The sequence below is a fragment of the Salvelinus alpinus genome, chromosome 2, assembly GCF_045679555.1.
Source record: "Salvelinus alpinus chromosome 2, SLU_Salpinus.1, whole genome shotgun sequence".
NCBI classification, from domain to species: Eukaryota; Metazoa; Chordata; class Actinopteri; order Salmoniformes; family Salmonidae; genus Salvelinus; species Salvelinus alpinus.
Genome location: NC_092087.1, coordinates 11,284,438 through 11,298,456, shown reverse-complemented (window position 1 = coordinate 11,298,456; position 14,019 = coordinate 11,284,438). Strand labels below are relative to the sequence as shown.

General features: G+C 43.8%; 1 protein-coding gene across 1 annotated transcript in view; it reads left to right on the top strand.

Moving 5' to 3' along the window:
* fam210b (family with sequence similarity 210 member B) overlaps window positions 1–8,286 on the top strand; it is a 46,553-nt gene extending 38,267 nt beyond the window's left edge. The window contains exon 3 of the mRNA XM_071366568.1: window positions 5,986–8,286. Coding sequence (XP_071222669.1) covers window positions 5,986–6,205 — 220 coding nt within the window. The 3' untranslated portion in view covers window positions 6,206–8,286. The remainder of the gene's footprint in view (window positions 1–5,985) is intronic.
* Window positions 8,287–14,019: the final 5,733 nt, after the last annotated feature.

The following is a 14,019-nucleotide window of genomic DNA, read 5'->3' as shown; positions in this document are numbered from 1 at the left end:
AAGGCCTTCTCCTGACGGTGTAATGACTATAGAGAGAAGGCCTTCTACTGACGGTGTAATGACTATAGAGAGAAGCCTACTGACGGTGTAATGACTAGTGAGAGGAGGCCTTCTACTGACGGTGTAATGACTAGAGAGAGAAGGCCTTCTCCTGACGGTTGTAATGTCTATAGAGAGAAGGCCTTCTCCTGACAGTGTAATGACTATAGAGAGAAGCCTACTGACGGTGTAATGACTATAGAGAGAAGGCCTTCTACTGACGGTGTAATGACTATAGAGAGAAGGCCTTCTACAATGGTGTAATGTCTATAGAGAGAAGGCCTTCTCCTGACGGTGTAATGCCTATAGAGAGAAGGCCTTCTACAATGGTGCAATGTCTATAGAGAGAAGGCCTTCTCCTGACGGTGTAATGTCTATAGAGAGAAGGCCTTCTCCTGACAGTGTAATGTCTATAGAGAGAAGGCCTTCTACAATGGTGTAATGTCTATAGAGAGAAGGCCTTCTCCTGACGGTGTAATGCCTATAGAGAGAAGGCCTTCTACAATGGTGTAATGTCTATAGAGAGAAGGCCTTCTCCTGACGGTGTAATGTCTATAGAGAGAAGGCCTTCTCCTGACAGTGTAATGTCTATAGAGAGAAGCCTACTGACGGTGTAATGACTATAGAAAGAAGGCCTTCTACTGACGGTGTAATGACTATAGAGAGAAGCCTACTGATGGTGTAATGACTATAGAGAGAAGGCCTTCTACAATGGTGTAATGTCTATAGAGAGAATGCCTTCTCCTGACGGTGTAATGTCTATAGAGAGAAGGCCTTCTCCTGACGGTGTAATGTCTATAGAGAGAAGCCTACTGACGGTGTAATGACTAGAGAGAGAAGGCCTTCTACTGACGGTGTAATGACTATAGAGAGAAGGCCTTCTCCTGACGGTGTAATGACTATAGAGAGAAGGCCTTCTCCTGACGGTGTAATGACTATAGAGAGAAGGCCTTCTCCTGACGGTGTAATGACTATAGCGAGAAGCCTACTGATGGTGTAATGACTATAGAGAGAAGGCCTTCTACTGATGGTGTAATGACTATAGAGAGAAGGCCTTCTACTGACGGTGTAATGACTATAGAGAGACGCCTACTGATGGTGTAATGACTATAGAGAGAAGGCCTTCTCCTGACGGTGTAATGACTATAGAGAGAAGGCCTTCTACAATGGTGTAATGTCTATAGAGAGAAGGCCTTCTCCTGACGGTGTAATGCCTATAGAGAGAAGGCCTTCTACAATGGTGTAATGTCTATAGAGAGAAGGCCTTCTCCTGACGGTGTAATGTCTATAGAGAGAAGCCTACTGACGGTGTAATGACTATAGAGAGAAGGCCTTCTACTGACGGTGTAATGACTATAGAGAGAAGGCCTTCTACTGACGGTGTAATGACTATAGTGAGAAGCCTACTGATGGTGTAATGACTATAGAGAGAAGGCCTTCTACAATGGTGTAATGTCTATAGAGAGAATGCCTTCTCCTGACGGTGTAATGTCTATAGAGAGAAGGCATTCTCCTGACGGTGTAATGACTATAGAGAGAAGGCCTTCTACTGACGGTGTAATGACTATAGAGAGAAGGCCTTCTACTGACGGTGTAATGACTATAGAGAGAAGGCCTTCTCCTGACGGTGTAATGACTATAGAGAGAAGGCCTTCTCCTGACGGTGTAATGACTATAGAGAGAAGGCCTTCTCCTGACGGTGTAATGACTATAGAGAGAAGGCCTTCTCCTGACGGTGTAATGACTATAGAGAGAAGGCCTTCTCCTGACGGTGTAATGTCTATAGAGAGAAGCCTACTGATGGTGTAATGACTATAGAGAGAAGGCTTTCTACAATGGTGTAATGTCTATAGAGAGAATGCCTTCTCCTGACGGTGTAATGTCTATAGAGTGAAGGCCTTCTCCTGACGGTGTAATGTCTATAGAGAGAAGCCTACTGATGGTGTAATGACTATAGAGAGAAGGCCTTCTACTGACGGTGTAATGACTATAGAGAGAAGGCCTTCTACTGACAGTGTAATGTCTATAGAGAGAAGCCTACTGACGGTGTAATGACTAGTGAGAGGAGGCCTTCTACTGACGTAGTAATGACTAGAGAGAGAAGGCCTTCTACTGACGTAGTAATGACTAGAGAGAGAAGGACTTCTCCTGACGGTGTAATGACTATAGAGAGAAGGTCTTCTCCTGAAGGTGTAATGACTATAGAGAGAAGCCTACTGATGGTGTAATGACTATAGAGAGAAGGCCTTCTACTGATGGTGTAATGACTATAGAGAGAAGGCCTTCTACTGACGGTGTAATGACTATAGAGAGAAGGCCTTCTCCTGACGGTGTAATGACTATAGAGAGAAGCCTACTGACGGTGTAATGACTATAGAGAGAAGCCTACTGACGGTGTAATGACTATAGAGAGAAGCCTACTGACGATGTAATGACTAGAGAGAGGAGGCCTTCTACTGACGGTGTAATGACTATAGAGGGAAGCCTACTGACGGTGTAATGACTATAGAGAGAAGCCTACTGATGGTGTAATGACTAGAGAGAGAAGAACTTCTACTGACGGTGTAATGACAATAGAGAGAAGCCTACTGACGGTGTAATGACTATAGAGAGAAGCCTACTGACGGTGTAATGACTAGAGAGAGAAGCCTACTGACGGTGTAATGACTAGAGAGAGAAGCCTACTGACGGTGTAATGACTATAGAGAGAAGCCTACTGACGGTGTAATGACTATAGAGAGAAGCCTACTGACGGTGTAATGACTAGAGAGAGAAGCCTACTGACGGTGTAATGACTAGAGAGAAGCCTACTGACGATGTAATGACTAGAGAGAGAAGCTTACTGATGGTGTAATGACTAGAGAGAGAAGCCTACTGACGGTGTAATGACTATAGAGAGAAGCCTACGGACGGTGTAATGACTAGAGAGAGAAGCCTACTGACGGTGTAATGACTATATAGAGAAGCCTACTGACGGTGTAATGACTAGACAGAGGAGGCCTTCTAATGACGGTGTACTGACTAGAGAGAGGAGGTCTTCTACTGACGGTGTAATGACTAGAGAGAGGAGGTCTTCTACTGACGGTGTAATGACTAGAGAGAGGAGGCCTTCTACTGACGGTGTCATGACTATAGAGAGAAGCCTACTGACGGTGTAATGACTATAGAGAGAAGCCTACTGACGGTGTAATGACTATAGAGAGAAGGCATTCTACTGACGGTGTAATGACTATAGAGAGAAAGCCTTCTACTGATGGTGTAATGACTAGAGAGAGAAGGTCTTCTACTGACGGTGTAATGACTATAGAGAGAAGGCCTTCTACTGCCGGTGTAATGTCTATAGAGAGAAGCCTACTGACGGTGTAATGACTAGTGAGAGGAGGCCTTCTACTGACGGTGTAATGACTATAGAGATAAGGCCTTCTACTGACGGTGTAATGACTATAGAGAGAAGGCCTTCTACTGACGGTGTAATGACTAGAGAGAGAAGGCATTCTACTGATGGTGTAATGACTATAGAGAGAAGGTCTTCTACTGACGGTGCAATGACTATAGAGAGAAGCCTACTGACGGTGTAATGTATATAGAGAGAAGGCCTTCTCCTGACGGTGTAATGACTATAGAGAGAAGGCCTTCTACTGACGGTGTAATGTCTATAGAGAGAAGGCCTTCTACAATGGTGTAATGTCTATAGAGAGAAGGCCTTCTCCTGACGGTGTAATGCCTATAGAGAGAAGGCCTTCTACAATGGTGTAATGTCTATAGAGAGAAGGGCTTCTGCTGACGGTGTAATGCCTATAGAGAGAAGGCCTTCTACAATGGTGTAATGTCTATAGAGAGAAGGCCTTCTCCTGACGGTGTAATGACTATAGAGAGAAGGCCTTCTACAATGGTGTAATGCCTATAGAGAGAAGGCCTTCTCTTGACGGTGTAATGCCTATAGAGAGAAGGCCTTCTACAATGGTGTAATGCCTATAGAGAGAAGGCCTTCTCCTGACGGTGTAATGTCTATAGAGAGAAGGCCTTCTCCTGACGGTGTAATGCCTATAGAGAGAAGCCTACTGATGGTGTAATGACTATAGAGAGAAGGCCTTCTACTGACGGTGTAATGACTATAGAGAGAAGGCCTTCTACTGACGGTGTAATGACTATAGAGAGAAGCCTACTGACGGTGTAATGACTAGTGAGAGGAGGCCTTCTACTGACGGTGTAATGACTATAGAGAGAAGGCCTTCTACTGACGGTGTAATGACTATAGAGAGAAGGCCCTCTACTGACGGTGTAATGTCTATAGAGAGAAGCCTACTGACGGTGTAATGACTAGTGAGAGAAGGCCTTCTCCTGACGGTGTATTGACTATAGAGAGACGCCTCCTGATGGTGTAATGACTATAGAGAGAAGGCCTTCTACTGATGGTGTAATGACTAGAGAGAAGGCCTTCTACTGACGGTGTAATGACTATAGAGAGAAGGCCTGCTCCTGACGGTGTAATGACTATAGAGAGTAGGCCTTCTACTGACGGTGTAATGACTATAGAGAGAAGGCCTTCTACTGACGGTGTATTGACTATAGAGAGAAGCCTACTGACGGTGTAATGACTAGAGAGAGAAGCCTACTGATGGTGTAATGACTATAGAGAGAAAGCCTTCTCCTGACGGTGTAATGTCTATAGAGAGAAGCCTACTGACGGTGTAATGACTAGTGAGAGGAGGCCTTCTACTGACGGTGTAATGACTAGAGAGAGAAGGCCTTCTACTGACGGTGTAATGACTATAGAGAGAAGGCCTTCTACTGATGGTGTAATGACTATAGAGAGAAGCCTACTGATGGTGTAATGACTATAGAGAGAAGGCCTTCTACTGATGGTGTAATGACTATAGAGAGAAGGCCTTCTACTGACGGTGTAATGACTATAGAGAGAAGGCCTGCTCCTGACGGTGTAATGACTATAGAGAGTAGGCCTTCTACTGACGGTGTAATGACTATAGAGAGAAGGCCTTCTACTGACGGTGTATTGACTATAGAGAGAAGCCTACTGATCGTGTAATGACTATAGAGAGAAGACCTTCTACTGACGGTGTAATGACTATAGAGAGAAGCCTACTGATGGTGTAATGTCTATAGAGAGAAGGCCTTCTACTGACGGTGTAATGTCTATAGAGAGAAGGCCTTCTCCTGACCTTGTATTGACTATAGAGAGAAGCCTCCTGACGGTGTAATGACTATAGAGAGAAGGCCTTCTCCTGACGATGTATTGACTATAGAGAGAATCCTCCTGACGGTGTAATGACTATAGAGAGAAGGCCTTCTACTGACGGTGTAATGACTATAGAGAGAAGGCCTTCTACTGACGGTGTAATGACTATAGAGAGAAGGCCTTCTACTGACGGTGTAATGACTATAGAGAGAAGGCCTGCTCCTGACGGTGTAATGTAGGAGAATACATTGTTAGTTAGACTGTCTGTAGCCGTGGGCCCATGGCCCGGTTATGTGAGTCCTATCTCTGACTGGCTCTGTGCCAGCTGTGACCAGTAGGCTGCATACCAGGGGGATTGAGCCTAGATTATCCACCAGCTCACAGATTGCCCCTGATGGCAGTAATATGGCCCTTGGACTCAACACCCTCCCAGCCAGCATGGCGCTCCAGTTCACTATCAACCCAGATAATCACTGTGGGGGGAGACATGGTGCATTCTGAAATGGCATCCTATAGTGCTGTGTTAGTACATTGCAGTTCACCATGTAGGGAACAGGAAACCATTTCAGAAGTCGCCATGTTAAATGAAAATGTATAGTGGCCTGTGCATGTTTTTATTTAATGAAAGTTAACTTTTTGTATAGTGCTCTTTAATACAAGTAACAAAGTTCTTCACATCATAAACTAATGATGAAAATGAAGTGATCCCTGTTGTACTGTCTAATAACGTGTGTGTTTCCTCTCCACAGTGGGATTGACATGACTGCCATCCTGTACAAGATAGGTTTTAGTGAATCTCTGCTTCAGTCCAAGTTGGCGGCGGGGACCAGTACATTTGTGTTGGCGTACGCCGTCCACAAGCTCTTCGCTCCTCTCCGTATCAGCATTACTCTGGTGTCGGTGCCTCTCCTCGTTCGCTACCTCAGAAAGACTGGGCTCTTCAAGACCCCCAACTCACCCACACCCTGATTGGCAGACATCACCACCTCACCCACACCCTGATTGGCAGACACCCCCACCTCACCCACAGCCTGATTGACAGACACCCCCACCTCACCCACAGCCTGATTGGCAGACACCCCCACCTCACCCACAGCGTGATTGGCAGACACCACCACCTCACCCACAGCCTGATTGGCAGACACCCCCACCTCACCCACAGCCTGATTGGCAGACACCACCACCTCACCCACAGCCTGATTGGCAGACACCACCACCCACAGCCTGATTGGCAGACACCACCACCTCTAACTTCCATAACCTTACAAATATTCCCTGTTTTTTTTCAGATATCGCTTTTGGAGGATTTCTAGAATCAGGAAGGATTAAGCTTTGAGGAGTTCCTGTAACTTGGAATTCTTCAACAGGATTTCTGCAGGAGAACAGACAGGGACTTTTTGTGATGTTTTTCTGAATGTTGAAACTCCTTGATAACCCACGAAGCCCACTTTTAACCCACCTGTAAATAAACATTTTCCTTTTTATATAGGAAAGTTCAGTAGTTAGACCTCACGATGTCTGTTTCAAGGCTCTGCAGTTTCCGTTTGTTTATTTTTGTACCTTCGCTTCTGCTTAACAGAAGTCATGGTCCATGGTGATTTTGTTGAGCCGGTAGCTCACGAAGAAATACACGCCATGTCTTTCTGTGAATTATTGGAACAAAATATGAAAGAATAAAGTATGAATCCACTGTTCCAGGTTTATCGGTGATTTATAGTGACACAAAGTTGGAATTTAAATTCATCCGTTCTTGACCTAATGTTTTGAGTGGACAAAACATTAGGAACACCTGCTCTTTCCATGACAGACTGACCAGGTGAATCCAGGTGAAAGCTATGATCCCTTATTGCTGTCACCTGTTAAATCTACTTCAATCAGTGTAGATGAAGGAGAGGAGACAGGTTTAAGAATAATTATGATATATTTTTTGAGACAATTGAGACATGTGCCGTTCAGAGGGTGAATGGACAAGACAGGATTTAAGTGTCTTTGAAAAGGGGGTGTGGCAGTAGGTGCCAGGCGCACCGGTTTGTGTCAAGAACTGCAACTCTGCTGGGTTTTTCACACTCAACAGTTTCCTGTGTGTATTAAGAATTGTCCACCACCCAAAGGACATCCAACCAACTTGATACAACTGTGGGAAGCATTGGGGTCAACGTGGGCCAGCATCCCTGTGGAACGTTTTCGACACCTTGTAGAGTCCATGCCCTGACGAATTGAGGCTGTTCTGAAGGGAGGGGGGGGGGGGGGGGGAGCGCAACTCAATATTAGGAAAGTGTCCTTAATGTTTTGTACACTGTGTTTATGCATTCTAAAAAAAGACAACCAAGGACGATCTGTCCCAGATATATTGATTTACAATCATATTTAACCAGTTGGCACTGGACAAAGACATCAGGGATGATGTAGAATCTAAACCCTCCCTTATTTAACAGAAGTATAGAATGTTCTAAACATTTGAAAGAATGTTCTTTAGGAATAGGAGTGTGCTGGTTGTTGATGGAGGTTGGTCCGTCAGCATCTCTTTGTGCTCTGAAGGTTCTACAGGAGAGGATGATGTAGCTGAGCAGCCATGTTCTCCTCTCTTCCTAGTGCCTGGTGAATGAATCAGCAGAAATATTCAGGTGTCCTGTTAAATCTCTCCCCTGTCATTTTGCCTGGAACCAAAATGGTTCTCTTTTTTCCACAGTGGTTTTACATCACAGGTGGTAGAAAAGGAGCGTAGGTTTGGATTCCAGGTGACCTTTTTATAATTAGTCAAGCAATCATCATTTGTGTCCAATGCAAGGACTTTTATAGCCTGATTCCTGCTCTGTTAGTGCTGCGACTCCTACGGTCATTGTTGTTTGGTATGAGAATTACCATAGGAGTTGGCAAGACAGTACAAACAGATCTGGGACCGGGCTAAGTTCTCTATAATAAGCTCTGTATGAAGTAAGGATGTTAGTATATCTATCCATATCATATTCATAACTATGGTAATTGTGTAAAATATATATTTTTTGAATTGATTGGAGTTGTATTTAATTATTAAAAGGGACTGCTATCCATCCTCTGTCTGTGTACTTGTTGTTATTGCAGCACAGTGCATGTTTCACCATGAAACATTTACACGGAGTATACAAAACATTTACGACACCTGCAACGCTGCTGGGTTTTTCACACAACAGTTTCCAGTGTATCAAGAATGTTCCACCACCCAAAGGACATCCAACTTGACACAACTGTGGGAAGCATTGGAGTCAACATGAGCCAGCATCCCTGTGGAACGCTTTTAACACCTTGTAGAGTCCATGTCCTGAGGGCAAAAGGGAGGGGTGCAACTCAATATTAGGAAGGTGTCCTTAATGTTTTCTATACTCAGTGTATATGAGAACTATTACCTTGTCAAGTGTACACTGTACAGCCATGATTTTAATTAACATTCTATTTGGTTGCCCTTAAAGGCACCCACCCACGCATGCAGAGTGTAATACCACCAACAGCCACACGGTGGAGCTCCTGTACTACGACTGCTTCTGTTTTCATCTTTTATGGATACAATGATGATCCTATTTAAAGGTAAAAGAAGAGCTTCACTGTCTCTGCAACGATATTGCTTAAAACCTCATTCACTTTACAAAGACAGAACTGCATTGGGTCTTTACTTTGTGTAACTGATGCACATTTTGACAGACAACCCTAAAACATTTTGATTTAGCCCGTGTTCTACCAGGTCAAATCTACAATAGCTACTCTTTCTATTGCTGCCCATGAAGGTGTTAATAGTTACAGGGAAACGTACAACCCTGTCTTACTCTGTATCTCTAAATAACCACTGTCTGTTGTACAGGCCTGTCTTACTCTGTATCCCTAAATAACCACTGTCTGTTGTACAGGCCTGTCTTACTCTGTATCCCTAAATAACCACTGTCTGTTGTACAGGCCTGTCTTACTCTGTATCCCTAAATAACCACTGTCTGTTGTACAGGCCTGTCTCACTCTGTATCCCTAAATAACCACTGTCTGTTGTACAGGCCTGTCTTACTCTGTATCTCTAAATAACCACTGTCTGTTGTACAGGCCTGTCTTACTCTGTATCTCTAAATAACCACTGTCTGTTGTACAGGCCTGTCTTACTCTGTATCTCTAAATAACCACTGTCTGTTGTACAGGCCTGTCTTACTCTGTATCCCTAAATAACCACTGTCTGTTGTACAGGCCTGTCTTACTCTGTATCTCTAAATAACCACTGTCTGTTGTACAGGCCTGTCTCACTCTGTATCTCTAAATAACCACTGTCTGTTGTACAGGCCTGTCTTACTCTGTATCTCTAAATAACCACTGTCTGTTGTACAGGCCTGTCTTACTCTGTATCTCTAAATAACCACTGTCTGTTGTACAGGCCTGGCTTACTCTGTATCTCTAAATAACCACTGTCTGTTGTACAGGCCTGTCTTACTCTGTATCCCTAAATAACCACTGTCTGTTGTACAGGCCTGTCTCACTCTGTATCCCTAAATAACCACTGTCTGTTGTACAGGCCTGTCTTACTCTGTATCTCTAAATAACCACTGTCTGTTGTACAGGCCTGTCTTACTCTGTATCTCTAAATAACCACTGTCTGTTGTACAGGCCTGTCTTACTCTGTATCTCTAAATAACCACTGTCTGTTGTACAGGCCTGTCTTACTCTGTATCCCTAAATAACCACTGTCTGTTGTACAGGCCTGTCTTACTCTGTATCTCTAAATAACCACTGTCTGTTGTACAGGCCTGTCTCACTCTGTATCTCTAAATAACCACTGTCTGTTGTACAGGCCTGTCTTACTCTGTATCCCTAAATAACCACTGTCTGTTGTACAGGCCTGTCTCACTCTGTATCTCTAAATAACCACTGTCTGTTGTACAGGCCTGTCTTACTCTGTATCCCTAAATAACCACTGTCTGTTGTACAGGCCTGTCTCACTCTGTATCTCTAAATAACCACTGTCTGTTGTACAGGCCTGTCTTACTCTGTATCCCTAAATAACCACTGTCTGTTGTACAGGCCTGTCTTACTCTGTATCCCTAAATAACCACTATCTGTTGTACAGGCCTGTCTTACTCTGTATCCCTAAATAACCACTGTCTGTTGTACAGGCCTGTCTTAGTCTGTATCTCTAAATAACCACTGTCTGTTGTACAGGCCTGTCTTACTCTGTATCCCTAAATAACCACTGTCTGTTGTACAGGCCTGTCTCACTCTGTATCTCTAAATAACCACTGTCTGTTGTACAGGCCTGTCTTACTCTGTATCCCTAAATAACCACTGTCTGTTGTACAGGCCTGTCTTACTCTGTATCCCTAAATAACCACTGTCTGTTGTACAGGCCTGTCTTAGTCTGTATCTCTAAATAACCACTGTCTGTTGTACAGGCCTGTCTTAGTCTGTATCCCTAAATAACCACTGTCTGTTGTACAGGCCTGTCTTACTCTGTATCCCTAAATAACCACTGTCTGTTGTACAGGCCTGTCTTAGTCTGTATCTCTAAATAACCACTGTCTGTTGTACAGGCCTGTCTTACTCTGTATCCCTAAATAACCACTGTCTGTTGTAATGGCCTGTCTTACTCTGTATCCCTAAATAACCACTGTCTGTTGTACAGGCCTGTCTTAGTCTGTATCTCTAAATAACCACTGTCTGTTGTACAGGCCTGTCTTACTCTGTATCTCTAAATAACCACTGTCTGTTGTACAGGCCTGTCTCACTCTGTATCCCTAAATAACCACTGTCTGTTGTACAGGCCTGTCTTACTCTGTATCCCTAAATAACCACTGTCTGTTGTACAGGCCTGTCTTACTCTGTATCCCTAAATAACCACTGTCTGTTGTACAGGCCTGTCTTACTCTGTATCCCTAAATAACCACTGTCTGTTGTACAGGCCTGTCTTACTCTGTATCTCTAAATAACCACTGTCTGTTGTACAGGCCTGTCTTACTCTGTATCCCTAAATAACCACTGTCTGTTGTACAGGCCTGTCTTACTCTGTATCTCTAAATAACCACTGTCTGTTGTACAGGCCTGTCTCACTCTGTATCCCTAAATAACCACTGTCTGTTGTACAGGCCTGTCTTACTCTGTATCCCTAAATAACCACTGTCTGTTGTACAGGCCTGTCTTACTCTGTATCTCTAAATAACCACTGTCTGTTGTACAGGCCTGTCTTACTCTGTATCCCTAAATAACCACTGTCTGTTGTACAGGCCTGTCTTACTCTGTATCTCTAAATAACCACTGTCTGTTGTACAGGCCTGTCTTAGTCTGTATCCCTAAATAACCACTGTCTGTTGTACAGGCCTGTCTTAGTCTGTATCCCTAAATAACCACTGTCTGTTGTACAGGCCTGTCTTACTCTGTATCTCTAAATAACCACTGTCTGTTGTACAGGCCTGTCTTACTCTGTATCCCTAAATAACCACTGTCTGTTGTACAGGCCTGTCTTACTCTGTATCTCTAAATAACCACTGTCTGTTGTACAGGCCTGTCTTACTCTGTATCTCTAAATAACCACTGTCTGTTGTACAGGCCTGTCTTACTCTGTATCCCTAAATAACCACTGTCTGTTGTACAGGCCTGTCTTACTCTGTATCTCTAAATAACCACTGTCTGTTGTACAGGCCTGTCTTAGTCTGTATCCCTAAATAACCACTGTCTGTTGTACAGGCCTGTCTTAGTCTGTATCCCTAAATAACCACTGTCTGTTGTACAGGCCTGTCTTACTCTGTATCCCTAAATAACCACTGTCTGTTGTACAGGCCTGTCTTACTCTGTATCCCTAAATAACCACTGTCTGTTGTACAGGCCTGTCTTACTCTGTATCCCTAAATAACCACTGTCTGTTGTACAGGCCTGTCTTACTCTGTATCCCTAAATAACCACTGTCTGTTGTACAGGCCTGTCTTACTCTGTATCCCTAAATAACCACTGTCTGTTGTACAGGCCTGTCTTACTCTGTATCCCTAAATAACCACTGTCTGTTGTACAGGCCTGTCTTACTCTGTATCTCTAAATAACCACTGTCTGTTGTACAGGCCTGTCTCACTCTGTATCCCTAAATAACCACTGTCTGTTGTACAGGCCTGTCTTACTCTGTATCCCTACATAACCACTGTCTGTTGTACAGGCCTGTCTTACTCTGTATCTCTAAATAACCACTGTCTGTTGTACAGGCCTGTCTTAGTCTGTATCCCTAAATAACCACTGTCTGTTGTACAGGCCTGTCTTACTCTGTATCCCTAAATAACCACTGTCTGTTGTACATGCCTGTCTTACTCTGTATCTCTAAATAACCACTGTCTGTTGTACAGGCCTGTCTTAGTCTGTATCTCTAAATAACCACTGTCTGTTGTACAGGCCTGTCTTAGTCTGTATCCCTAAATAACCACTGTCTGTTGTACAGGCCTGTCTTACTCTGTATCCCTAAATAACCACTGTCTGTTGTACAGGCCTGTCTTACTCTGTATCTCTAAATAACCACTGTCTGTTGTACAGGCCTGTCTTACTCTGTATCCCTAAATAACCACTGTCTGTTGTACAGGCCTGTCTTACTCTGTATCTCTAAATAACCACTGTCTGTTGTACAGGCCTGTCTTACTCTGTATCCCTAAATAACCACTGTCTGTTGTACAGGCCTGTCTTACTCTGTATCCCTAAATAACCACTGTCTGTTGTACAGGCCTGTCTTAGTCTGTATCCCTAAATAACCACTGTCTGTTGTACAGGCCTGTCTTACTCTGTATCTCTAAATAACCACTGTCTGTTGTACAGGCCTGTCTTACTCTGTATCTCTAAATAACCACTGTCTGTTGTACAGGCCTGTCTTACTCTGTATCCCTAAATAACCACTGTCTGTTGTACAGGCCTGTCTTACTCTGTATCCCTAAATAACCACTGTCTGTTGTACAGGCCTGTCTTAGTCTGTATCTCTAAATAATCACTGTCTGTTGTACAGGCCTGTCTTACTCTGTATCCCTAAATAACCACTGTCTGTTGTACAGGCCTGTCTTTCTCTGTATCCCTAAATAACCACTGTCTGTTGTACAGGCCTGTCTTACTCTGTATCCCTAAATAACCACTGTCTGTTGTACAGGCCTGTCTTAGTCTGTATCTCTAAATAATCACTGTCTGTTGTACAGGCCTGTCTTACTCTGTATCCCTAAATAACCACTGTCTGTTGTACAGGCCTGTCTTACTCTGTATCCCTAAATAACCACTGTCTGTTGTACAGGCCTGTCTTAGTCTGTATCTCTAAATAATCACTGTCTGTTGTACAGGCCTGTCTTAGTCTGTATCTCTAAATAACCACTGTCTGTTGTACAGGCCTGTCTTACTCTGTATCCCTAAATAACCACTGTCTGTTGTACAGGCCTGTCTTACTCTGTATCTCTAAATAACCACTGTCTGTTGTACAGGCCTGTCTTACTCTGTATCCCTAAATAACCACTGTCTGTTGTACAGGCCTGTCTTACTCTGTATCCCTAAATAACCACTGTCTGTTGTACAGGCCTGTCTTACTCTGTATCCCTAAATAACCACTGTCTGTTGTACAGGCCTGTCTTACTCTGTATCCCTAAATAACCACTGTCTGTTGTACAGGCCTGTCTTACTCTGTATCCCTAAATAACCACTGTCTGTTGTACAGGCCTGTCTCACTCTGTATCCCTAAATAACCACTGTCTGTTGTACAGGCCTGTCTTACTCTGTATCCCTAAATAACCACTGTCTGTTGTACAGGCCTGTCTTAGTCTGTATCTCTAAATAAC